This window comes from Mauremys reevesii, linkage group 16, assembly GCF_016161935.1.
Source record: "Mauremys reevesii isolate NIE-2019 linkage group 16, ASM1616193v1, whole genome shotgun sequence".
Taxonomy (NCBI): Eukaryota; Metazoa; Chordata; order Testudines; family Geoemydidae; genus Mauremys; species Mauremys reevesii.
The window spans coordinates 4,779,363-4,805,586 of record NC_052638.1 but is presented as its reverse complement, the minus strand read 5'-3'; the positions used below and the strand labels follow the sequence as shown (position 1 = coordinate 4,805,586).

The 26,224-nt window shown below is 53.7% G+C and overlaps 1 protein-coding gene across 10 annotated transcripts in view; it reads right to left on the bottom strand.

Moving 5' to 3' along the window:
* Positions 1 to 10,188: 10,188 nt before the first annotated feature.
* The window catches only part of MTSS2 (MTSS I-BAR domain containing 2), a 96,488-nt gene continuing 80,452 nt past the window's right edge, over positions 10,189 to 26,224 (bottom strand). For 5 of the 10 annotated variants that reach the window (XM_039502759.1, XM_039502760.1, XM_039502761.1 and 2 more), the window contains 5 exons: positions 21,934 to 22,008; positions 21,487 to 21,552; positions 19,374 to 19,550; positions 18,892 to 19,057; positions 10,189 to 16,372 (listed from right to left, as the gene is read on the bottom strand). In XM_039502759.1, the coding sequence (XP_039358693.1) occupies positions 15,600 to 16,372; positions 18,892 to 19,057; positions 19,374 to 19,550; positions 21,487 to 21,552; positions 21,934 to 22,008 (1,257 nt within the window). In that variant the 3' untranslated portion in view covers positions 10,189 to 15,599. The remainder of the gene's footprint in view (positions 16,373 to 18,891; positions 19,058 to 19,373; positions 19,551 to 21,486; positions 21,553 to 21,933; positions 22,009 to 26,224) is intronic. The other 5 variants (XM_039502764.1, XM_039502768.1, XM_039502763.1 and 2 more) reach the window with 4 other exon arrangements.

Genomic DNA, 26,224 nt, shown 5'->3' with positions numbered 1-26,224 from the left:
AGGAGATTCCACCACCTCCCTAGGTAACCCATTCCAATGCTTCACCACGCTACTAGTGAAATAGTTTTTCCTAATATCCAACCTAAACCTCCCCCTCTGCAACTTGAGACCATTACTCCTTGTTCTGTCATCTTCTACCACTGAGAACAGTCTAGATCCATCCTCTTTGGAACCCCCTTTCAGGTAGTTGAAAGCAGCTATCAAATCCCCCCTCATTCTTCTCTTCTGCAGACTAAACAATCCCAGTTCCCTCAGCCTCTCCTCGTAAGTCATGTGCTCCAGCCCCCTAATCATTTTTGTTGCCCTCCGCTGGACTCTCTCCAATTTGTCCACATCCTTCTTGTAGTGTGGGGCCCAAAACTGGACACAGTACTCCAAATGAGGCCTCACCAGTGCTGAGTAGAGGGAATGATCACATCCTCGATCTGCTGGAAATGCCCCTACTTATACCACCCAAAATGCCATTAGCCTTCTTGGCAACAAGGGCACACTGTTGACTCATATTCAGCTTTTCGTCCACCATAACCCCTAGGTCCTTTTCTGCAGAACTGCTGCCCAGCCATTCGGTCCCTAGTCTGTAACAGTGCATGGGATTCTTCCGTCCTAAGTGCAGGACTCTGCACTTGTCCTTGTTGAACCTCATCATATTTCTTTTGGCCCAATCCTCTAATTTGTCTAGGTCCCTCTGTATCCTATCCCTACTCTCCAGCATATCAACCACTCCTCCCAGTTTAGTGTCATCTGCAAACTTGCTAAGGGTGCAGTCCACACCATCCTCCAGATTGTTAATGAAGATATTGAACAAAACCGGCCCCAGCACCGACCCTTGGGGCACTCCGCTTGATACCGGCTGCCAACTAGACATGGAACCATTGATCACTACCCGTTGAGCCCGACCGTCTAGCCAGTTTTCTATCCACCTTACCGTCCATTCATCCAGCCCATACTTCTTTAACTTGCTGGCAAGAATACTGTGGGAGACTGTATCAAAAGCTTTGCTAAAGTCCAGAAATAGCACATCCACTGCTTTCCCCTCATCCACAGAGCCGGTTATCTCATCATAGAAGGCAATTAGGTTAGTCAGGCATGACTTGCCCTTGGTGAATCCATGCTGACTGTTCCTGATCACTTTCCCCTCCTTTAAGTGGTTCAGGATTGATTTCTTGAGGACCTGTTCCATGATTTTTCCAGGGACTGAGGTGAGACTGACTGGCCTGTAGTTCCCTGGATCTTCCTTCTTCCCTTTTTTTAAAGATGGGCACTACATTAGCTTTTTTCCAGTCATCCGGGACCTCCCCCGATTGCCATGATTTTTCAAAGATAATGGCCAATGGCTCTGCAATCTCATCGGACAACTCCTTTAGCACCCTCGGATGCAGCGCATCCGGCCCCATGGACTTGTGCTCGTCCAGCTTTCCTAAATAGTCCCGAACTACTTCTTTCTCCACAGAGAGCTGGTCACCTCCTCGCCATACTGTGCTGCAGAGTGCAGCTGTCTGGGAGCTGACCTTGTCTGTGAAGACAGAGGCAAAAAAAGCATTGAGTACACTAGCATTCTCCACATCCTCTGTCACTAGGTTCCCTCCCTCATTCAGCAAGGGGCCCACATTTTCCTTGACTTTCCTCCTGTTGCTAACATACCTAAAGAAACCCTTCTTGTTACTCCTAACATCTCCAGCTAGCTGCAACTCCAAGTATGATTTGGCCTTCCTAATTTCACACCTGCATGCCTGAGCAATACTTTTATACTTTGATTCTTTCTTTTATACCTCTATAACTAGCTAAGTGCTAAGAATACACCTAAATTCTTAAAGTACAGGCCTTTACAGACAGGCCTAAACATCTATATCCTAACACACCCCACAAGTGAACTCCTGTAGTATTCATCTAGAGGTGCCCTCTTCACCTTCTCAAGCCCTGGAAAGTCTTATGACAGAGCCCAGGTCAGACGTCCTCCTCAGAAGCTTCTGGGTCCTATGCTCCCAGCCCTGGTGTCGCCTTCCCGGATGGACAAGTCCTCTGGTGTCCTGAGCATCCAGCCCAGGACAGGGGCGGCTCTAGAAATCGGGCTGCCGAGCTCAACCTTGGCGCTGGTGTCTAGAGCCGCCCCTGGCCCAGGATCTTCAGCCAGGTCCTGGAAAAACCCACTTCTAGATGCCCAGCCTCAACTACCTCTCCTCCCCGGGCCTCTCCCACCAGCCAGCATTTGAACAAGCAGCCCATGGCAGCTCCTAGCAACTGAACAAGTCTGGACAGAGTCCTCCAATGTCAGGTTGTGGGCTGATGGCCAATCCCAGCTTTACTTCCCACAGCCGCATGCGAAAAACAGCAGTAACTCCCTGTCACGTGACTGGGACACGGGTGGTTGGAGCAGGAGTCAGGGCTAGAGACTGGAGCAGGAGTCAGTGGCCAGGAAGAGAAGCCCAGGGACAGAGTCAGAGTCAGAGCCGGTTACCTGGAGTGAGGCACGGCAGGGGAGGTGGGCACAAGCAGGCACAGGCATGGTCCTAGCCGAGCCAAATGCTTTGACCAGCTGCTGAACTGCCTGCTTAAGAGTCAGTCTGCTGCCTCCTCCAGCCAATCACATGGCCTAGCCAATCAGGCAACCTCCAATGGGCTGGCTGTGCCCAGAGATGGTTCTGCTGCAGGCCCTGAGGCCTGAGTCACCATGTTACCTACCCACAGGCTGTATCAATTGCTGTAATTCTCCACCAGGGCTAGCACAGATGGGGCCTGGGTACTTATCCCTCCACCCTGTGTAGCTTACCCAGAGCAGCTGTAGCGACCCCGTGACAAAACCGCCGCAGCGCTCTCTGTGCCGCAGGGTCTGGCGGGGGTATTGCTGTGCTGGTGGAGAGTGACACCCTCAACTTTGCTAGACAAGGCCAGCAAGGAAGGCTGGAGGGGCTGCAGCACCGATGCACATTTTAAGAAAGCTGTGGCCAGACTAGAGCGTGTTCAGAGGAAAGCCACAAAACTGATCCAAGGTTTAGAAAATCTGACCTGCGAGGAAAGGGGACAGGACCCAGGCATGTTTAGTGTTGAGAAAAGACAACTGAGGGGGGCCCGGATAACACTCTGGTAAGGGCTTTTACAAAGAGGCCGGTGAGCCATTGTTTTCCAGGTCTACAGCAGATAGGACACGAAGTAATGAGCTTAATCTGCAGCAAGGGAAATGGAGGTTCAATATTGGGGAATTAGAGAGGCTATCAAAATTAAGAATCCAATAATAGTGGGAGATTTCAATTATCCCCATATTGACTGGGAACATTTCACTTCAGGACGAAATGCAGAGATAAAATTTCTCGATACTTTAAATGACTGCTTCATGGAGCAGCTGGTACGGGAACCCACAAGGGGAGAGGCGACTCTAGATTTAATCCTGAGTGGAGCGCAGGAGCTGGTCCAAGAGGTAACTATAGCAGGACCGCTTGGAAATAGTGACCATAATACAATAGCATTCAACATCCCTGTGGTGGGAAGAACATCTCAACTGCCCAACACTGTGGCATTTAATTTCAAAAGGGGGAACTATACAAAAATGAGGGGGTTAGTTAGACAAAAGTTAAACGGCACAGTGACTAAAGTGAAATCCCTGCAAGTTGCATGGGCGCTTTTTAAAGACAGCATAATAGAGGCCCAACTTCAATGTATACCCCAAATTAAGAAAAACAGTAAAAGAACTAAAAAAGAGCCACCGTGGATTACCAACCATGTAAAAGAAGCAGTGAGGGATAAAAAGACTTCCTTTAAAAAGTGGAAGTCAAATCCTAGTGAGGCAAATAGAAAGGAGCACAAACACTGCCAACTTAAGTGCAAGAGTGTAATAAGAAAAGCCAAAGAGAAGTTTGAAGAACGGCTAGCCAAAAACTCCAACGGTAATAACAAAATGTTTTTTAAGTACATCAGAAGCAGGAAGCCTGCTAAACAACCAGTGGGGCCCCTTGACAATCAAAATACAAAAGGAGCGCTTAAAGATGATAAAGTCATTGCGGAGAAACTAAATGGATTCTTTGCTTCAGTCTTCACGGCTGAGGATGTTAGGGAGATTCCCAAACCTGAGCTGGCTTTTGCAGGTGACAAATCTGAGGAACTGTCACAGATTGAAGTGTCACTAGAGGAGGTTTTGGAATTAATTGATAAACTCAACATTAACAAGTCACCGGGACCAGATGGCATTCACCCAAGAGTTCTGAAAGAACTCAAATGTGAAGTTGTGGAACTATTAACTAAGGTTTGTAACCTGTCCTTTAAATCGGCTTCGGTACCCATTGACTGGAAGTTAGCTAATATAACGCCAATATTTAAAAAGGGCTCTAGAGGTGATCCCGGCAATTACAGACCGGTAAGTCTAACGTCGGTACTGGGCAAATTAGTCGAAACAATAGTTAAGAATAAAATTGTCAGACACATAGAAAGACATGAACTGTTGAGCAATAGTCAACATGGTTTCTGTAAAGGGAAATCTTGTCTTACTAATCTATTAGAGTTCTTTGAAGGGGTCAACAAACATGTGGACAAGGGGGATCCGGTGGACATAGTGTACTTAGATTTCCAGAAAGCTTTTGACAAGGTCCCTCACCAAAGGCTCTTACATAAATTAAGCTGTCATGGGATAAAAGGGAAGGTCCTTTCATGGATTGAGAACTGGTTAAAGGACAGGGAACAAAGGGTAGGAATTAATGGTAAATTCTCAGAATGGAGAGGGGTAACTAGTGGTGTTCCCCAAGGGTCAGTCCTAGGACCAATCCTATTCATAAATGATCTGGAGAAAGGGGTAAACAGTGAGGTGGCAAAGTTTGCAGATGATACTAAACTGCTCAAGATAGTTAAGACCAAAGCAGATTGTGAAGAACTTCAAAAAGATCTCACAAAACTAAGTGATTGGGCAACAAAATGGCAAATGAAATTTAATGTGGATAAATGTAAAGTAATGCACATTGGAAAAAATAACCCCAACTATACATACAACATGATGGGGGCTAATTTAGCTACAACGAGTCAGGAAAAAGATCTTGGCGTCATCGTGGATAGTTCTCTGAAGATGTCCACGCAATGTGCAGAGGCGGTCAAAAAAGCAAACAGGATGTTAGGAATCATTAAAAAGGGGATAGAGAATAAGACTGAGAATATATTATTGCCCTTATATAAATCCATGGTACGCCCACATCTCGAATACTGTGTACAGATGTGGTCTCCTCACCTCAAAAAAGATATTCTAGCACTAGAAAAGGTTCAGAAAAGGGCAACTAAAATGATTAGGGGGTTAGAGAGGGTCCCATACGAGGAAAGATTAAAGAGGCTAGGACTCTTCAGCTTGGAAAAGAGAAGACTAAGGGGGGATATGATAGAGGTATATAAAATCATGAGTGATGTGGAGAAAGTGGATAAGGAAAAGTTAGTTACTTATGCCCATAATACAAGAACTAGGGGTCACCAAATGAAATTAATAGGCAGCAGGTTTAAAACAAATAAAAGGAAGTTCTTCTTCACGCAGCACACAGTCAACTTGTGGAACTCCTTGCCTGAGGAGGTTGTGAAGGCTAGGACTATAACATTGTTTAAAAGGGGACTGGATAAATTCATGGTGGCTAAGTCCATAAATGGCTATTAGCTAGAATGGGTAAGAATGGTGTCCCTAGCCTCTGTTCGTCAGAGGATGGAGATGGATGGCAGGAGTGAGATCACTTGATCATTGCCTGTTAGGTTCACTCCCTCTGGGGCACCTGGCATTGGCCACTGTCGGTAGACAGATACTGGGCTAGATGGACCTTTGGTCTGACCCGGTACGGCCGTTCTTATGTTCTTATGTCACGGAGTGTGGGGGAGTCAGGGCCCTGCACTCCCCAGTTCCTGCGATTCACCGTGACTCTCAGCCAGCCAGTAACACAGGTTTATTAGACGACAGGAACACAGTCTCAAGCAGGGCTTGTAGGTACAACCAGGACCCCTCAGCCAGGTCCCTCTGGGGGGCAAGGATCTTAGATCCCAGACTTGGGTTCCCTGCCTCTTCCCAGCCAGCCCCAAACTGAAACCAAAAAAACCTCTCCAGCAGGCTCTGCCCCCTCTCCCTATGTCCAGTTTCCCAGGCAAAGGTGTTAGGGGGGAGGGATAGCTCAGTGGTTTGAGCATTGGCCTGCTAAACCCAGGGTTGTGAGTTCAATCCTTGAGGAGGCCACTTAGGGATCTGGGGCAAAAAAAGTAGTCTGGGCTGAAGGGGCAGGGGCTGGACTCAATGATCTTTCCCTTCCCCTTCAGTTCTGGAGATTTCATATCTCCATTTTTTATTACCTTTAACTCGCCCCACCCCCCCTTCCTGGCTCAGGTTACAGGCTCAGGTCCTGTCCCTCATCCCCTGCTCTCCCACCCCCCATGCAGACAGCCCCAGTAAAACTAAATGACATTCCCAGGTTAATCCACCCTGCTCCCTACTGCGGCACAGATAGTAGAAACACTTTCTAACGCTAAGGGTAGCTAAGCTCTGGAACAGGTGTCCAAGGTTGGGTGTGGAATCCCCGTCGCTGGAGGGTTTGACGACCAGGTTGGACAAACCCCTGTCAGGGCGGGTCTAGGTTTAATGGGCCTGCCTCAGCGCAGGGGGCTGGCCTATTAGCCCTCCCGCGGGCCCATCCAGCCCCACGTTGCTGTGATGCTGAAGGGTTGGCTCTAGCTCAGCTGGAAGCCAGGGGCTAGCGGCAGGACTAGGCACTGAGCGAGGTTCTGGTCTGTGTTCTGCAGGAGGTCAGAGGGCTCTGGCAAAGCTGGCGTGACTCGTCATAGTGCCATTGACTTCAATGGCGAGCTGAGAGCCACTGTGAACGTGTGACCAAGCCGCCTCACCTCTCACGCCGACGCTGCGCCCCTGGGGGAGCCTGGCCTGGAAGATGGCGCACGCAGCCTGCTGGGCTGCAGCCACACATGGGCAGCAGCGAAGGGCAAGGAAGAAGCGAAAGCAGGATGGAGAATTAAGGTGCGTGCGAGAGAGAGGAACTAGGGTGGGTCATTTCTCTATTTTACAATTCAGTGTTTTGCTCTCTATGGTTTGTAATGTCCACCAGGAACTGAGAGCGGGTTCTTTACTGCTCTCTATTCCCCCGCCCCGCCGCATGCACACCCATTGGCTTATTACGGTACGGTTCTGCTCGAGAACGGGGCTGCGGCTTAGCGATAGGCTTGTTGTGAGTGCGGGGCGACACAGCCTGTTCTTGTGGGGCTGCTCACGAACGCCGGCTCTGCCTCGCCCGGTTTGTTACTGGAGGGCTCAGTGCCTAGGTCCTTGCACCCTCCCACCCCCAAAGGGGTACTGGCCTTTTCCCGGAGCAGCTGAGGGTGCAGTCAGTGACCGCCAGTGACCTGCCCAGCCTGCCTGAGCACAGGGCAGCAGTCTGACGGGAAGTTTGTCGTGGTCCATGGGCGGGTTCAGAGGCCTGCCTGGAGATGTAGGTGCCCACTGGGGCTTGACTCACCGCTAGGCTGGCGTCTCCTCCTGGCGGCTCTGGAGATTCGCTTCGCGAGGTCCACGCCCCTTCCCGCAGTTGCAGGCAGGCTCTCCAGCCCTCCCTCTGGGTCTGCCCCTTCTGTGACACCAAAGGCTTGTTTCTGCAGCCCTAGGCAGGTCACCCATTCACTGCCCCAGGTGCCACCCCCTCAGCAACGGGCAGGGAACCCGGGCCCACCCTCTGCTCTGGCTCTGACTCAGGGACCCTTCAGGCAGCAGCCAAGGTCTGTTCCCTCTGGGCTCTCACTGCCTTTCCCTGAGCCCTTTCCTGAATGCCTGGCACTCGGGGCTTGCCAGGCTCCTAACGCCCTCCTCCCAGGCTGCCTCTGCAGCCTCCAAATCCTTCCCCCGGGGAGGGACTGCAGCCTTCCCAGCAACCCCCTCAGCTGCCAAGCTCCTGGGCTCCCGCCCTCCCACGGGGCCTTGCTGAGCCACCTGCTTCCCCAGCTGTGCCCTGCTGGGTTAATTAGCCCCTTTCTCAATCTACATTTACCTCTTCAGGGCAAGTGTGGGGAGAATCCTGCTTCTGCCCTCGTCCTGGCTTAGCCTGCAGCCATAGCAAGAGACATCTACCAACCTCCTAGAAGATGGGGGCACCCAGCTGTTTGCATGACCCCCCCCCTTTCACTGAGCACCTGGGTCTGGGCTGTTTGGTCCGTTGTGTTTGGAGGCCTCCCCAAGGAAGCGGGGTCCCATGTTCTCCCCAGGGAGGGCCTGCTCCCCCGGTGAGGATGCTGTCAAAGCTGCTGCTGCCGCCTCTCCATGAGGAATCATAGCAAGGAAAATTAGACGAAGGTTTCTAACCATCAGAGGAGTGAAGTTCTGGAACAGCCTTCCAAGGGGAGTAGTGGGAGCAAAAGACATATCTGGCTTCAAGACTAAGCTTGATAAGTTTATGGAGGGGATGGTATGATGGGGTAGCCTAATTTTGGCAATTAATTGATCTTTGATTATTAGCAGGTAAATATGCTCAGTGGTCTGTGATGGGATGTTAGATGGGGTGGGAGCTATGTTACTACAGAGAATTCTGGGTGTCTGGCTGGTGAGTCTTGCCCACATGCTCAGGGTTTAGCTGATCGCCAGATTTGGGGTCGGGAAGGAATTTTCCTCCAGGGCAGATTGGCAGAGGCCCTGGAGGTTTCTCGCCTTCCTCTGCAGTGTGGGGCACGAGTCACTTGCTGGAGGATTCGCTGCAGCTTGAGGTCTTTAAACCATGATTTGAGGACTTCAATAACTCAGACATAGGTTAGGGGTTTGTTACAGGAGTGGGTGGGTGAGATTCTGTGGCCTGCGTTGTGCAGGAGGTCAGACTAGATGATCATAATGGTCCCTTCTGACCTTAAAGTCTGTGAATCTATAAGGCCCTGGCACACGTAGCTGGAGAGGTGAAGGGGGATTTTACCTGGGAAGAGACCAGAGTCTCCCATTTCAGGCCTGAAATTCACCAAATGGCTGAGCTGAAACCGTCACAAGCTGCAACATGCTGCATATCTATTGACCTGTGCAGAGAGACCCGGCTCCGCGGGAGCGCCGGGCGGGGAGGTGGTGACTCTCCAGAGCAAGCGGCCTGGGTTCTTTACACTCCCTCTGTGAACTGCGCTTCTCTTCTGAGAGGTGGCAGTGGGTGCAGGGGCACGCCGGTCTCAGCTTTCTCCATGCATCTCACCCTAGTTCTGTCAGCATTCCCCATCCCTGACCTGCTAAAGCTTCTCCTCCAGCCTGATCCACAGCATCATTCCAGTGCTGGGACCCCGCCCCCCACTACATCGCCTGGCCAGCGTGTTAGCCCCAACCTGCAACATCCACCCCAGCTAGGGCCAATGGGCATTAGGCCCTCATCTAGCCTGTCATCCGCCACGCCACACTTCTTTGTGAAGAGCCTTCAGTTCAGCAAATAGGTTTGTCTCTGTTTTGACCATATCCATGGCATGAGCATGGTGCATTTCACCTCCGTTTTGATGCTGAGCACCCCTCGGCATCGAGATGATCACATTAAAAAGTGAGGCCAAGGAGAAGGCGAGAGCCAGTGGCCCCGGGTGAGAAATGAGGAGAAAGAAGAGGTGCCATAATGGAACTAGAAGAGGGGCAGGCCCAGGAATAAGTTGTTATGGATTGTGTGGACTATGCCTTAATGATCATGCCAATTCAGACAGGAGAGTGGCAGCTCCTGATACCCTGTGCATATGAGCAAGTCTGCCACTAGTTACACGTCCAAACCAATTTATGTCCCACAATATTTTTGGTGTCTCAGGTCAGAGAAGCCATCAAAAAACAAAAAGGCCTCAAAAGTTTTTTTTGCAGCAGTTAAAAATACAAAAATAAAAATAATGCTAATTACATCATTTAGTGTCTTTTAAGCTTTGAAAGGCAAGTCTTGCATGAATAGACCATAATTAAATTTTAGAATTTCTTAACCCCTGGTTTCCCATCACTTATCCACTCAGCACTAGCAAAATGAGAGACTTGTTTGGTAATACCATCCCAACTAAGGTTCAGGCACTACCATAGGCTAGAACCAATTTGCTGGCAAGCCTTCAAAAAGAACAATCACCCCAATGAAGCATGTCCAGATCAAGTGACACATTGTCTCCTGTTCGCTGACAAGAATCAGGCACCTCACCAGGAAGCGAGAAAGCAGGACTGGCGAAAGAATAGGTGAGACACAAAAACACACATGTGAGTCCCTGGTATTAATTACAGTACAACTTTTATTAATACTGGAATCTTCACAGTGCATTCGTTACTTGTAGCAGTGACTATTTAAATCAAGGGCAGGGTGGGGAACAGGATAATTGTCCGAAAAAGAAAAGAAAAAGAGGGTGAGGAAAGGGTAGCGGAGGAGGAGAGACAGGAGCACAGGGGGAAATAAATTAAAAAAAGGAACAAGTTAACAACAGCACCAGAAAAGTTACTTCAGTCAAAAGACATTTTTTTAAAGGAAATTTGTTTTCTCTGTACAAAATGAAAAATAAAACCAAAAAACAAACAATTGTCACGTGTCGTCATCAGCTCTGGTCACAATAAGAGGGGTGGGAGAGATGGGATGGAGAGAGGTTATAACTAATCTTTATTACACAGTGTCAGAGTAACAGGGTTGAGATGCGACACACACACACACACACACACACACACATCTGGGCTGGTGGGGCAGGCTGGGATCTCCCATTTCGAGCTATGTACATCGTGGTGATCTGCTGTGCTTTGCACGAGGAGTGGGAGAGAGGAGAAAGAAAAGGCCAGGGAGGAAGGAGAGGTTGTGCTTTCTTAAAGGCCTTTTACAGATCCCTAAAAATAACCATTTTCAAAGACTGACTAGGGCCTTTGGCGCCCAGGGACGCGGCTCCTTGGCTGCAGTTCAGAGACCTTTGCTTTTCACATCAGAGTTGGACTGTACATGATAATAGCTTGGCCTTTACTCTTAATGCAATCCCCCCTCTCCAGCCCCACCCATCAAACATCTGCTTCAGAGAGGCACAGGGCTGCTCTGCTTGGCTGAAGTGTTTCTCAAAGACCAGGAGAGCCAACCCCCAGCACGCTGCTGAAAGCCTGGCAGGCTACAGGAGAGATGAACAGTAAGATCAAAACCATGGGAGTCAATGACAGTGCAACTCCACCAAAATCAAAGGGATCTACTCATCCCCGGTGCGACTCACTGAAATCAATGGGCCCTGCTCATTTCCGGTGCAACTCACTGAAATCAAGGGGCCCTGCTCATTTCCGGTGCGACTCACTGAAATCAATGAGCCCTGCTCATCCCTGGTGCGACTCACTGAAATCAATGGGCCCTGCTCATCCCTGGTGCGACTCACTGAAATCAATGGGCCCTGCTCATCCCTGGTGCGACTCACTGAAATCAATGGGCCCTGCTCATCCCTGGTGCGACTCACTGAAATCAATGGGCCCTGCTCATCCCTGGTGCGACTCACTGAAATCAATGAGCCCTGCTCATCCCTGGTGCGACTCACTGAAATCAATGGGCCCTGCTCATCCCCGGTGCGACTCACTGAAATCAAGGGGCTCTGCTCATCCCTGGTGCAACTCACTGAAATCAATGGGCCCTGCTCATTTCCGGTGCGACTCACTGAAATCAAGGGGCCCTGCTCATCCCTGGTGCGACTCACTGAAATCAATGGGCCCTGCTCATCTCCAGTGCAACTCCACCAAAATCAATGGGCCCTGCTCATCTCCAGTACAACTCCACCAAAATCAAAGGGATCTACTCATCTCTGGTGCAACTCCACCAAAATCAATGGGCCCTGCTCATCTCCAGTGCAACTCCACCAAAATCAATGGGTCCTGCTCATCCCCGGTGCGACTCACTGAAATCAAGGGGCCCTGCTCATCCCCGGTGCAACTCACCTAAATCAATGGAGATCCCCAATCATTGGGCCGTTATATCCATAGTAGCTCAGTCTGCGTATCCAGGGTCTGACACGGCTCCCGTCGCCGTAGGATCCCCTCTGCCCAGCTACTGTTCAGTACAAAATACACCAGGCCAAGGGTAGCCCTCGTGTGGCTCCCTTCGTGGTTCTCTGTCCCCATCCCACTGTGGTCGGCCACCTGGTGCCGATGGTACCGCTGAGCTGTCGGTCCTTCGGAGGGTGTAAGGCCAGGGCTTCTGGCTGCCTAAGGTAAAGGGGTGAGGAAGAGCGGGGGGTGGACTACACCAGCTCTCAGCCAATCATAACTCAGCATTTCTCTAGCAAGCTGGTTGAGTACTATTCATTCCTATCCAATCAGATGCAGGGAAAGACCAGCTCTCCCCTTTCCAAACCCAAACCCTACTGACCACATGGCCACTGCTGTTCAGCCAGGACACCCTGCCCCAGCTTCCTCCCCTCCAGTCACGCACCCACTCCTCACAAATCCCTCCGCCCTCCCGACGGCACCTTCCGTTAGCCAGCACAGATGTTGGGGGGGGGGGGAAGGGCAAGAGGCAGACAGCTTGAGCACCCGCACACTCTACCAGCTCGACATGCATGGCAGGGGCATGGAGGAGGCCAGGCATAGCTTCAGATTCCAAGGCCACAAGGGCCCACTGGGATCACCTGGTTTGACCGCCCCCCAGCATGGCACCAGCCATAGGACTTCCCCACAGTAATCCCTAGAGCAGAGCTTTTTGAGAAGCAGCCAGTCCTGATCTTAACATTACCACTGATGGAGAATCTACCTCCACCCTTGCTAAATCGCTCCAATGGCTAATTACTCTCCCCGGGAAACATACATACCTCCTCTCCAGTCTGCATGTGTCTAGCTTCAACTTCCAGCCACTGGCCCGTGTTAGACCTTCGTCTGCCAGACGGACGCACCCATTATTCAATGGTTGTTTCCCATGTAGATACTAACAGACCATGATCAAGTCACCCCTTAACCTTTTCTTTGTTAGCTAAATAGACTGAGCTCCTTGCGTACGTCACTCCAAGGCAGGGTTTCTAATCCTTTAATCAGTCTCGTGACTCTTCTCTGACCCTTCTCCAATTTACCCACATCCCTCTGGAATGGTGAGCACCAGACCTGGACACAGGATTCCAGCTGTGGTCACACCAGTGCCAAATACAGGGACAAAAGAACCTCTCTACTTCTACTCGACATTCCGTTGATGCATCCCAAGGTGGCGTTCGCTCTTTTGGCCACAGCATTGCACTGGGAGCTCACGTTCAGCTGATTATCCACCCCCACCCCACATTTCTTTCAGACTCCCTGCGTACCAGGAGAGAGTCCCCAGGCCGCAAGCATGGCCTATGTTCTTTGTTACCAGATGTGGACATGGACATTTATCCTTATTAAAATGCACATTGTTTGCTTGCACCCAGTTTATGAAGTGATCCAGATCACGCGGAATCAGTGAACCCTTCCTTTCGCACAGCTGCTGCAAGGTCTTTATGGGAGTGCACTGGCCTGGAGCGGCTTCTCATTCCTGTTCTCCCACTGTATTTATCCAACCAACACGGCAAAGCCCTGCTTGTAAGTGAGGGAGGTGTGTCTATCAGACCAGGTTATGAACAGAACACAGACAGTCATCCCTAAATCTGTCCCCCCCCCCCAAATTAATGCTTCTGTGGCTCTATTGCCTCTAACTCGAAATCCTAATAGGGGGACAGTGATCATGCCACGGTCTATAGTTTTGCCATTGACTTCTGAGGAAGGATGCAGCACCCCATTAGGGTGGCAGGAGTGGGAAAGCAGGTACCCAGGAACCTAGTGCTGGGAGATGCCAAGAGGCCATGATTATTGGGGCGCTCATGACCATTAGCCCCAGGTGGCCTTGGGCGAAGCAGCGTTACATTTACCATCAGAGCTCAATGACAAGGAGCTGTGATCTAGGGCCCCCATGCGTCCCAGTGAGAACCCTGTCCTCACTGAGCCAGAACTCCAGCGGGGCTCGTGGGCTCTGGCGGCCGGCTCTGCTCACCTTGTAACCACTGAGGCTAATGGGTCTGATTCTGCCACCTTTACTCCCACTGAGTAACACCTTCCTGTGTGAGGAGTCCCCATGCTTTTCAATGGGACTGTGTGTGGAGTAGGTGCGACTGGCCGTGAGTCTGGGAGGGTCGGGGGGAGAATGGCCCCGAGCAAGACCTGAGATTCCCATTCCTCCTGGGATGGCATCTTACTGGGAAAGGGACAGCTCAGGGCACCAAGTCCCCGCGGCACAGCCCTGTGTAGCGTAATGCCAGCGACGGGCCTCTCAGCTCCAGGGCCCTTCACCATGACACATCCACCGGGGCCCGGTGCTGGCTGTCCCGGCCCTGTGCAGCTGAACCACTGATGTCAGCGTGCTGTGGTTGTGCTGATCTGGTGGCTACGACTGTTGTGGTGAGCAGGAGTGAGTGTGGGCAGATGCACCCCTCGCCACGCTGCAAAACCCTGCATACACCCCCAGCCGGGCACACGTGCACCCCCCCAGCCTGACACACACCCGTGCAAACACCCAGATGGGGACTATGCTGCACGAACAGCCCCAGGACACCCAACCCCAGATCCCCCGGGACACTCGGGGGCACACCTAGCAGCAGCCTGCTGGATTCACAGCTATCTGGCAGCCCCTTTACCCTGTACTTGGGTTACCAGTCCCAGGCTAAGGCCGGCTGTGAAGCTGGATGCAGGGAAAAGGTAACTCTTGAGCAGGCCGGTTCCTTTAAACTACCAACGCTGCTGTATCTGAGCGCCTGGCGCAGAGCTGTGGCTGGGCACCCCGGCCCCCGCCTTGTCGCTTTATGGCTAGAGACCCACACAAGCAGTCTAACCTCCTGAGAAACACCCGTACCCCATGGCCCCTGGCCTGACAGCTGGACACGCTGGACAGAGGCGGGGAAGTCCTTCCGCAGCTCAGCTAATCGGGAGGGGAGAACAGCCTGGCCTTTCGCACAGTGCCAAGTTTTCAACAGGAGACTGTGAGGTGCTAGCCCCAAAACCCGCTCCCAGGGCGCACACGCGTGGGGGCAGCTGCTCCCCCAGCAAAGGCCTGTGACACCAAAGCACCTCAGGGTGTGCCAGGAACGCTCTCCACTCCTCTGGTGCTCTGGTGACCCTTTTCACTGCAGCCACGAGGGAGGGAGGGAGGGAAGAGAGAGGAGGGGGGTGGTCAGATGCTGAGCACAGGACTCCGTGCATCTTCCGTCCAGAGGAAGAGGAGGGAGGTGGCTTGTGGGGGACAGCAGCCAGCGGTCCTTGGCGTTGTGTGTGTGTCTATCTGTGTGTGTTCTTTATACTTATTATGTAGCTGCTTATTCGAGTCCAGGTTCGTCCCCCCCCAACACACAGTGGGGGTGGCCCCCTCTTGTAGCGCTGCCTCCTGCTGGCAGCGAGGAGTCTTTAACAGCCAGGAGCAAGGTGTGGGCAGGGGACGGGGAACGAGGAGGGCGTGAGAAATGAAATATAAAATAGGCTCCAAAACCAGTTCAGTGCCTCCTAGGCGGCGCCTTGTGAGTCTGTTAGCAAAGACTTTGAATTTCCGTTTAAATCTAGATTGGTCTCTAGCTCCATAAAGTGGCTTTGCCTCTGTGATTCTTTACTGGCTTGATTTCTCTTCTACGCTCAGCCCGGCTCTCTTCCCGTGGGGTGCGCTGGGAGGGAGGGAGGGGCGGCAGCGGCGGGGTCATCACAAGATCCGGGGGGCGGATCTGTCGTTGGTGACGGTCCTGCGCAGGCGCACGCCACGCCGGATGGCTACCAGCATGTCTTCAGCGGGGGGCTCGCTGGATGCAGCTGGGGGCAGAGTGGGCGTCTCCTCTCCAGGGCCGGGGACAGAGAGAGCGGTGGGGAAGGGGAACTGGCCCTCGCCCAGGGCATGGGCACTGGCCACCAGCTCGCCAATCTTCTCCACCAGGCTGTGCCGGTTGGCGGCCAGCTGCTGGTCCTCCTCTTCCTCGGCAGAGAGGTGCTGCCCTGGCCCCGGGTACACCGAGATCTCCATGGCGTTGCTGCCCCAGGCCGTGTTGGGGAGGCTGAGCCTCTTGGGCGAGGCTTTGGCGAAGTCCATGGCGTTTGGGGAGGCGTCGTCGGCGTAAAACACACACTCTTCACTGCCCACCCGGGTGGGCCCAGTGTAGCCAGGGGAGTCGGGCACCGTGGGGGTCTTCACTGGGACAATAGGGGGCCGGATGGGGATGGGCCCGGCGTTGGAGAGGGTGCGGCGTACCGAGGGCTTGGTGGAGGGCGTGCGGCGGATGGTGGCCACGCCGGGGGGGGCGCTGGCCGGCAGGGGGCTCCCGGTGGGCAGCCCGGCGGTGGAGGCGGGGCGCTTGGTCTGGATCATGCGGCGGTAGTTCTGGGCGATGTTGCTGTTGCGCGGGATGGTGGAGGATTTGTCAAACTCGCTCTGGCTGTCACACTCCACGTCGCCGTTCACCGAGTAGCAGTCGTAATCCGAGCCTGGGGGCAACACGCAGCGTCAGCGCAACAGAGGCACAACCAACACATGCAACACAATCACCAACAACACGCAGCGTGAGCGCGACACACCACCACAACCAACATATACAACACAATCACCAACAACACACAGCGTCAGCGCGACACACCACCACAACCAACACATGCAACACAATCACCAACAACACACAGCGTCAGCGCGATACACACAACCAACACAAGCAATACAATCACCAACAACATGCAGTGTCAGTGCGACACAGGCACACCCAACACATGCAACACAATTGCCACCACACGCAGCGTCAGCGCGACACACCACCACAACCAACACATACAACACAATCACCAACAACACGCAGCATCAGCGCGACACACCACCACAACCAACACATGCAACACAATCACCAACAACACACAGCGTCAGCGCGATACACACAACCAACACAAGCAATACAATCACCAACAACATGCAGTGTCAGTGCGACACAGGCACACCCAAAACATGCAACACAATCACCACCAACACGCAGCGTCAGCGCGACAAGCACAACCAACACATGCAACACAATCGCCAACAATATGCTGCGTCAGCCCGACACACCACCACAACCAACACATACAACACAATCACCAACAACACAGTGTCAATGCGACACAGGCACACCCAACATATGCAACACGATCACCAACAACACGCAGCGTCAGCTCAACACACCACCACAACCAACATATGCAACACAATCACCAACACCACGCAGGGTCAGCGCGACACAACACCACAACCAACACATGCAACACAAATCACCAACACCACGCAGGGTCAGCGCGACACAACACCACAACCAACACATGCAACACAAATCACCAACACACAGCGTCAGCGCGACACAGGCACAACCATCACAACCAACACATGCAACGTAATCACCAACAACAGGCAGCGTCAGCCCGACACAGTAATAACCACTACAACCAACACATGCAACACAATCACCACCAATAGGCAGTATCAGCACAACACACCACCACAACTAACACATGCAACGCAATCACCAACAATATACAGTGTCAGCACGACACAGGCACAACCACCACAACTAACCCATGCAACACAATCAACACCATCTAGCATTAGCATGGCACAAACACATCACAAAACCGCCAGCAGTAACACAACCACAGCCACAACATGTGCAACACTACCACCAGCAACACAAATGACACCACATATCATCAGCATGGCACACACACACACCACAACCACACCACCAGCAGCAACACAACCACATGTGCAACACAATCAACACATAGCATCGGCATGACACACACAGACACACCACAACCACCACACCACCATGAGCAGGAACACAACCAGAGCCACAACACAATCAATACATAGCATCAGCATGCCACAAATGCCACAACCACAACACCAGCAACAACACAACCAGAGCCACAATACATGCACCACAATCACCAACATCAGCATGACACACAAACCACAACCTCCAGCTACAAAACCACCAGCCACAGCATGCACAACACAACCACAAAACATGAACCAGCAAGAGAACCACAACCGCATTACATACACAGAACCGCCAGCAACAAAACCATTCCAGACACAATGAGCACCAGCAACTCAACGACACCACAGAGCCAAAATGCCAGCACCTATAATCAGCATGATCCAAAATACACATCATCACACATTACACAACCACAACTTCTGACAAAAAACACAATACAAACTTAACAACCAGACTACATGCCACACAATCAAAACATCACATCACACACCAACAACCACATTACACGCAACACAAACATAACACAATGCAGAAATAAGCAAATAAAGCACAACACAAAAATCATACAAAACACACACACACACACACCACTTACAACACAGCCACAACACCCCACCCCAGTGTCATGGGTGCAAATATGACCAAAGCCCACCCACCACACCACAAACCACCATGCAAACACAAGCTGGTGGGCAAACGGAAAACCACGTTTTGCAACAAATGTTGAAAAAGCTGAAGAGATTGTGACAAGGATTTGTTCAGTACCAAGGTCACCAAGCAAACCCCACCTCTGGAGGTTTTAAGGGCAGGTAGGCCAAACCCCTGTGCGGGCTGGTCTCAGCGCACCCGCTGGTCCCTGCCTCCGCGCAGGGGGCTGCACTCTCGAGGTCCCCTCCAGCCCCCAGTTCTATGAATCTAGAATACGTTTGCCAAACTGGATGTAGAGAATGCCCTGCGGCATGATGGGAGCTCCCGGCTCCCTCCCAGATCCGGCCCCCAGCTCGCCCCCAGCCTGCAGCAGCTTCTGATTCATTCTCCCCTCTTTGATCCCTTCAGCAGAAGGAACCCAGTGGCTCCATCCTGAGATCCCTGCAGCAGTGACCTGGCCACGCGAGCAGTGGATCTCAGTGAGTCCTGGGCATCAGCCCTGGCTGAGCACTTAGCTCCAAGGCCTGGAAAGCCCAGCCCCCTTGCCGGCCCAGCTACCTTGAGACGGGATGGTGTCTTCTGAGCAGGACGGAGTAGTGGTCTGGGTGCTGTAGCCACTGGAGTACTGCAGGGAATCCCGGCTGCTCTTCTGGTGTTCGAGGCTCAGGCCACGGGTGAGCACCATGGCCAGGTCGCTGGCAGCGGGGGACACCTCCTCGCCATGCTGTTGGAGAACCAGGGAGACCCGTCACAATCTGCCTTAGCTCCCAGTCAGAGAAGTTTGCTCCTCTCACCCTGGTCTCTGGGCACGACTGGGAGTCAGGAGTCAGCAACTGACATGAATAGTGCAAGTCGGGCAGGGCCGATTCCCCGCCAGCGGGTCTGTGCACACGGCCGTCCCCAGCGACGGGGAGGGCAGGGTCTGGCCATCCAGGCCCTCCCAGGGAACCGCGCAGGAGCAGGGCTCGAACCCGGCACTCAGTGCTGTAAACAGTCGCCTTGGTCCCATGCTGCCCTCCCCTCGCTCCTAACAGCTGTACCTTGGCAGCGATGGTAGCTGGGGACATCCTGGGCCTGGGCACGTCTTCCAAGTTAATTCCCGGATACCCCATGCTGGCGGAGCCCAGCTCGGCCTCCCGCAGATGCTCCACGCGGTCCTTCCTCCGCTGCAGGGTGCTGACCACCGGCTGGTCGTAAGGACTGGCCTTGGACCAATCCTGCAAAGCAAGGCAGGCCTGGTAAGGCAGGGGGCTCGGCCACAGGGGGACAAAAACGTAGCGACAGATTAGTGAGCATGGAAAGAAAGAGAGGAGAGTATGGGGGTGGGGAGGGAGGGGTCCTGGTGGTAACTGAGAAATGACTGGCTGGCTGCTTTGGAGTGACCACTGCAAAACGAGGGAAACCACGTTAGCAGAGGCAGCGGCTGTGTCAACCGTCCTGCCGCCACCCTGGATGGACGGGCTGCTATGCCAAGGCCTCGCTTCCTTGTGTACCAAAGCCTCTCCGCGGCCACATGGAGCGTTCAAAGGCTGTGCATGTGCACGCGTGTGGGCGTGTATAGGGAGTCCCGAGGGGGATCTAGCCTGGACCATTCAGCCCAATGCCTAGTAACCTCCAGCCACAATCACACCATCATCTGGGCAAGATACCAACCCCTCCCATTCCTTCCACCCCCTTCCCCACCCATCCTTGCCCATCCCCCTCCCCGCCCATCCTTGCTAATCCCCCTTCCTGCCCATCCCCCTCCCCACCCATCCTTGCCCATCCCCCTCCCCGTCCATCCCCCTCCCCATCCATCCTTGCCCATCCCCCTCCCCGTCCATCCCCCTCCCCATCCATCCTTGCCCATTGCCCTCTCTGCAAATTCCCACCCATCCCCCTCCCTGGCCTTTCCCACTGACCCCCCTCTATCTCCCTCCCGGCCACATTTCTATCCGTCCTTTGCGTTCCTCACCCCATGTCCCATCTGTCCCCACAGGCCTGCTCAGCCCCTTGTGTGAGCCCCACTCCTTGGCGCCACAGAGCCCCTGTTCCAGCCTCCCGGCACTCAGTGGCTCCCCCCGACCTCGCTCGTCTCGGGATCGCATGCGGGCCAGGGCTGGGCCCATTTCGGGGCAGTCCCAGGTGCCCCCCGGGTCTCAGCTTCCCTCTGAGGTTGGCCTATGGAACGGCCTGTGACATCCTGCCGAGGCCAAGCTCAGCCGGGGCGGGGGGAAGAAAGGAGGCATGTGGTGGCTAGAGAACGGAGGAAGGGGCTGAGGGGGGCGTGGCTGGAAGGAGGGACCCTCCCACCCCCCATGGCAGCAAGTCTCAGACCGGGGCTCAGGCCCCAGCGCTGACACTAGCTGTGTGGGTGTTTGGCCGGGCTGGAGCCTGGGGAAGGGGTGGCTTTGCGAGCCCCGGCCCGAATGCCTGTACAGCTATTTGCTGGGCCGTAGTGCGAGCCGGGCGGCAGAGCCGGGCTCCAAGACTCGCTGCCGTTGCTCCTGGAAGGCCAATGTGTCCTGGAGCTCCGGGTGCAGCCTGACCCCCAGCCCCGCAGGAGCCGGAGAAGACGTGCAGAGAGGATGGCCTGACCCCCCCGGCAGCCGAGTGACAGGGCCTGGGCTGGAGACCCCAGGGTAAGAGCTGAGAGGCGACCCACGGGGCAGGCGAGGGGAATGCGGCCCCGCTCCCCGTCATACGGGAAGCCGTGGGGAGGCCAAGTCTGCTGTCACAGCCAAGGAGCACAGAGGGTGAAGCCCCCAGGCCAGTGGGCCAAGCAGCGGGTTTGCAGGCCTGAAGCTCCAGGCTGCTCGGCGAGTGCTGGGGTAGCTCAGGGAGCGGGAGAGAGAGACAATAATCAACACCTAATGTGGCTCTGCTCATCCGTCCCTGCTGCCTCACTGCCCCACCAGCGCAGCGTCGGCAATACCCAGCACACAGCCTAGCCCCATCGGCCAGGCTGCCCTGACACTCAGGTATGGCAAGTACATGTCCCGCTGCTCCACCCCCTGGCCTGCCAGCCTCGCCCGGCTGGTCAGCGCGGGCAGCACAGCCCGGCCCAGGGGCCAAGAGCCAGCCCTCCAGACGCAAAGCACAGCAGAGTCTCCCGCCGGGGATCTCCAGACCTCCGACAGGGCCCTGCCCACAGACACGCTGGGAAATACACACCAGGCTCAGGCTTCTTCGGGAGCTTCCGTCAGTCCTGGCCACATGAGCTACATTCATAGGTTTCAGCTGAAACACAGCAAGAAACCGGTGGTGAAGAAAACCCTGCGCTCACCTCCGTGCCATGTCCCCCCCAGCCTGGGAGCTGAGCAGCATGGCGGCAGGGGGAGGGAAGCCAGACGCACGCCAGGGCTTCAGAGCCCGTGACAAAGCACAAAGCCAGCCGAGAGCCAGGGCAGCCCAGGGGTGGAGATGGAGGGGGAGATTAATGGGATGGGAGGGGTGCGTCTCCCAAGAGCCCCACAGGTGCCCTGGGGATCTGCATGGGAAACGTAGCCCCCGTGAAGTGAGACAGAGCGAGGCAGAGGGACAGAGAGAGGGGGACGTTGCTGATGAAGGCTTCACCTTGTCACCGCCTGAGCACGCCCCTGCGGTGGAGCTAGAACTAACCGAGGTGGGGGAGCTGCATTCACTAACTGACTGGCAGGTTTCCGAGGCCTCGGAGGATGCGGAGCTGGAGGACTTCTGCCATGCCCAGAGTCCGGCAGCGGGAGCGGCAAACAAACACACAGAGAAGGAAGACAATAAACTGGTTACAAAGCCAAAGGCATGCGGCAGGAGAGGAGAAAAACGCCACCCCGAGCCCGGGGGCCTCTGGACCAGCCCCACAGCAAGCAGCGCAGACACAGCTGGAGGGCCCTGCCAAGTGTTAGGTACAGACAGACGGCCTACAGGCACCCCCCCCTTCCCTGTACCTACACACGCACACGCACCCCCTTCCCTGTACGTACACACGCACACCCTTCCCTGTTCCTACACACGCACACGCACCCCCTTCCCTGTACGTACACACACCCCCTTCCCTGTACGGACACACGCACACGCACTTCTTCCTGTACGCATACATGCACACGCACTTCTTCCTGTACGCACACGCTGCACACACGCACCCCCTTCCCTGTACGTACACATGCACACGCACCCCCTTCCCTGTACGCACACGCGCACACGCACCCCCTTCCCTGTACATACACACACACACGCACACACCCACCCCTTCCCTGTATGTACACACGCACACATACCCCCTTCCCTGTACGTACACACGCACACATACCCCCTTCCCTGTACGTACACACACACACGCACCCCCTTCCCTGTACGTACACGCGCACACGCACCCCCTTCCCGGTACAGACACACACACACGCACACCCCCACCCCGTCCCTGTATGTACACACACACACCCTTCCCCTTCCCCTACACACACACACACACCCCTTCCTGTACACACACACGCACACGCACCCCCTTCCCTGTACGTACACGCACCCCCTTCCCTGTACGGACACACGCACACGCACCCCCTTCCCTGTACGTACACACACACACACCCCCTTCCCTGTATGTACACACACACGCACCCCCTTCCCTGTACGTACACACACACACACACACACCCCTTCCCTGTACGTACACACACACATACCCCCTTCCCTGTACGTACACACGCACACCCTTCCCTGTACCTACACACACATACGCACCCCCTTCCCTGTACGTACACGCACACCCTACCCAGTACGTACACGCGCACACGCACCCCCTTCCCTGTACGTACACACGCACCCCCTTCCCTGTACGTACACACGCACACGCACCCCCTTCCCTGTACGTACACACGCACACGCACACACACACCCCTTCCCTGTACGTACACACACACGCACCCCCTTCCCTGTACGCACACACACACACACACACACCCTCCTTCCCTGTACATGCACACGCACACACAGACCCTCCTTCCCTGTACATACACACACACACCCTCCTTCCCTGTACATGCACATGCACACACACACCCCTTCCCTGTACGCACACGCACACACACCCCCTTCCCTGTACGCACACGCACCTTTCCCTGTACGCACACGCACACGCACACATACCCCCCTTCCCTGTACGCACACGCACCCCCTTCCCAGTACGCACACGCACCCCCTTCCCAGTACGCACACACGCACACACACACCCCTTCCCTGTACGCACACACAGACCCTCCTTCCCTGTATGTACACGCACACATATCCCCCTTCCCTGTACGCACACGCACACACAGACCCTCCTTCCCTGTACATACGTACACACACACCCCTCCTTCCCTCTGTACATGCACACACACATATCCCCCTTCCCTGTACTTACACACACACACACACCTCTTCCCTGTACGTACATACACACACACACACCCTCCTTCCCTGTATGTACATACACACACACACACCTCTTCCCTGTACGTACATACACACACACACCCTCCTTCCCTGTACTTACACACACACACACACACTCCTTCCCTCTGTACAGGCACACACACACATACCCTCCTTCCCTGTACATACACACACACACACCCCTCCTTCCCTCTGTACATGCACACACACATATCCCCCTTCCCTGTACTTACACACACACACACACCTCTTCCCTGTACGTACATACACACACACACACCCTCCTTCCCTGTACGTACATACACACACACACACCCTCCTTCCCTGTATGTACATACACACACACACACCTCTTCCCTGTACGTACATACACACACACACCCTCCTTCCCTGTACTTACACACACACACACACACACACACACACACACACACACACACAGACCCTCCTTCCTTGTACATACACACACACACCCTCCTTCCCTCTGTACATGCACACACACAAATCCTCCTTCCCTGTACGTACATACAAACACACTCTCCTTCCACGTGTACGCACACACACCTCCTTCCCTGTACATACGTACACATACACACACATCCTCCTTCCTTGTATGTACATATATACACAAATACCTTCCTTCCCTGTGTATGTGCACACACACAAACACTCTCCTTCCCTCTGTACGTGAACACACACACACACACACACACACACACACACACACACACACACACACACACATCATAGAATCTCAGGGTTGGAAGGGTCCTCAGGAGGTATCTAGTCCAACCCCCTGCTCAAAGCAGGACCAACCCCAACTAAATCATCCCAGCCAGGGCTTTGTCAAGCCTGACCTTAAAAACCTCTAAGGAAGGAGATTCCACCACCTCCCTAGGGAACCCATTCCAGTGCTTCACCACCCTCCTAGTGAAATAGTGTTTCCTAATATCCAACCTAAACCTCCCCCTCTGCAACTTGAGACCATTGCTCCTTGTTCTGTCATCTTCTACCACTGAGAACAGCCGAGCTCCATCCTCTTTGGAACCCCCTTTCAGGTAGTTGAAAGCAGCTATCAAATCCCCCCCTCACTCTTCTCTTCTGCAGGCTAAATAATCCCAGTTCCCTCAGCCTTTCCTCATAAATCATGTGCTCCAGACCCCTAATCATTTTTGTTGCCCTCCGCTGGACTCTCTCCAATTTGTCCACATCCTTCTTGTAGTGTGGGGCCCAAAACTGGACACAGGACTCCAGATGAGGCCTCACCAATGCCGAACAGAGGGGAATGATCATGTCCCTCAATCTGCTGGCAGTGCCCCTACTTATACAGCCCAAAATGCCATTAGCCTTCTTGGCAACAAGGGCACACTGCTGACTCATATCCAGCTTCTCGTCCACTGTAACCCCTAGGTCCTTCTCTGCAGAACTGCTGCCCAGCCATTCGGTCCCTAGTCTGTAGCAGTGCATGGGATTCTTCCGTCCTAAGTGCAGGACTCTGCACTTGTCCTTGTTGAATTTCATCAGGTTTCTTTTGGCCCAATCCTCTAATTTGTCTAGGTCCCTCTGTATCTATCCCTACTCTCCAGCGTATCTACCACTCCTCCAAGTTTAGTGTCATCTGCAAACTTGCTGAGGGTGCAGCCCAACGATCTAGCCAGCTTTCTATCCACTTTATAGTCCATTCATCCAGCCCATACTTCTTTAGCTTGCTGGCAAGAATACTGTAGGAGACCATATCAAAAGCTTTGCTAAAGTCAAGGAATAACACATCCACTGCTTTCCCCTCATCCACAGACCCAGTTATTTTGTCACAGAAGCCAAATAGGTTAATCTGGCATGACTTGCCCTTGGTGAATCCATGCTGACTGTTCCTGATCACTTTCCTCTCCTCTAAGTGCTTCAGAATTGATTCCTTGAGGACCTGCTCCATGATTTTTCCAGGGACTGAGGTGAGACTGACTGGCCTGTAGTTCTCCAGATCCTCCTCCTTCCCTTTTTTAAAGATGGGCACTACATTAGCCTTTTTCCAGTCCTCCGGGACCTCCCCCGATCGCCATGAGTTTTCAAAGATAATGGCCAATGGCTCCGCAATCACATCCGCCAAGTCCTTTAGCACCCTCAGATGCAGCGCATCCGGCCCCATGGACTTGTGCTCAACCAGCTTTTCTAAATAGTCCTGAACCCCTTCTTTCTCCACAGAGAGCTGGTCACCTCCTCCCCATGCTGTGCTGCCCAGTGCAGCAGTCTGGGAGCTGACCTTGTTTGTAAGACAGAGGCAAAAAAAGCATTGAGTACATTAGCTTTTTCCACATCCTCTGTCACTAGGTTGCCTCCCCCATTCAGTAAGGGGCCCACACTTTCCTGTACGTACGTACATACACACACACACACACACACACACACTCCTTCTCTGTATGTACATATACACACAAACTCCCTCCTTCCCTGTGTACACACACACACAAACACTCCTTTCCTGTACGTACGTACACACACCCTC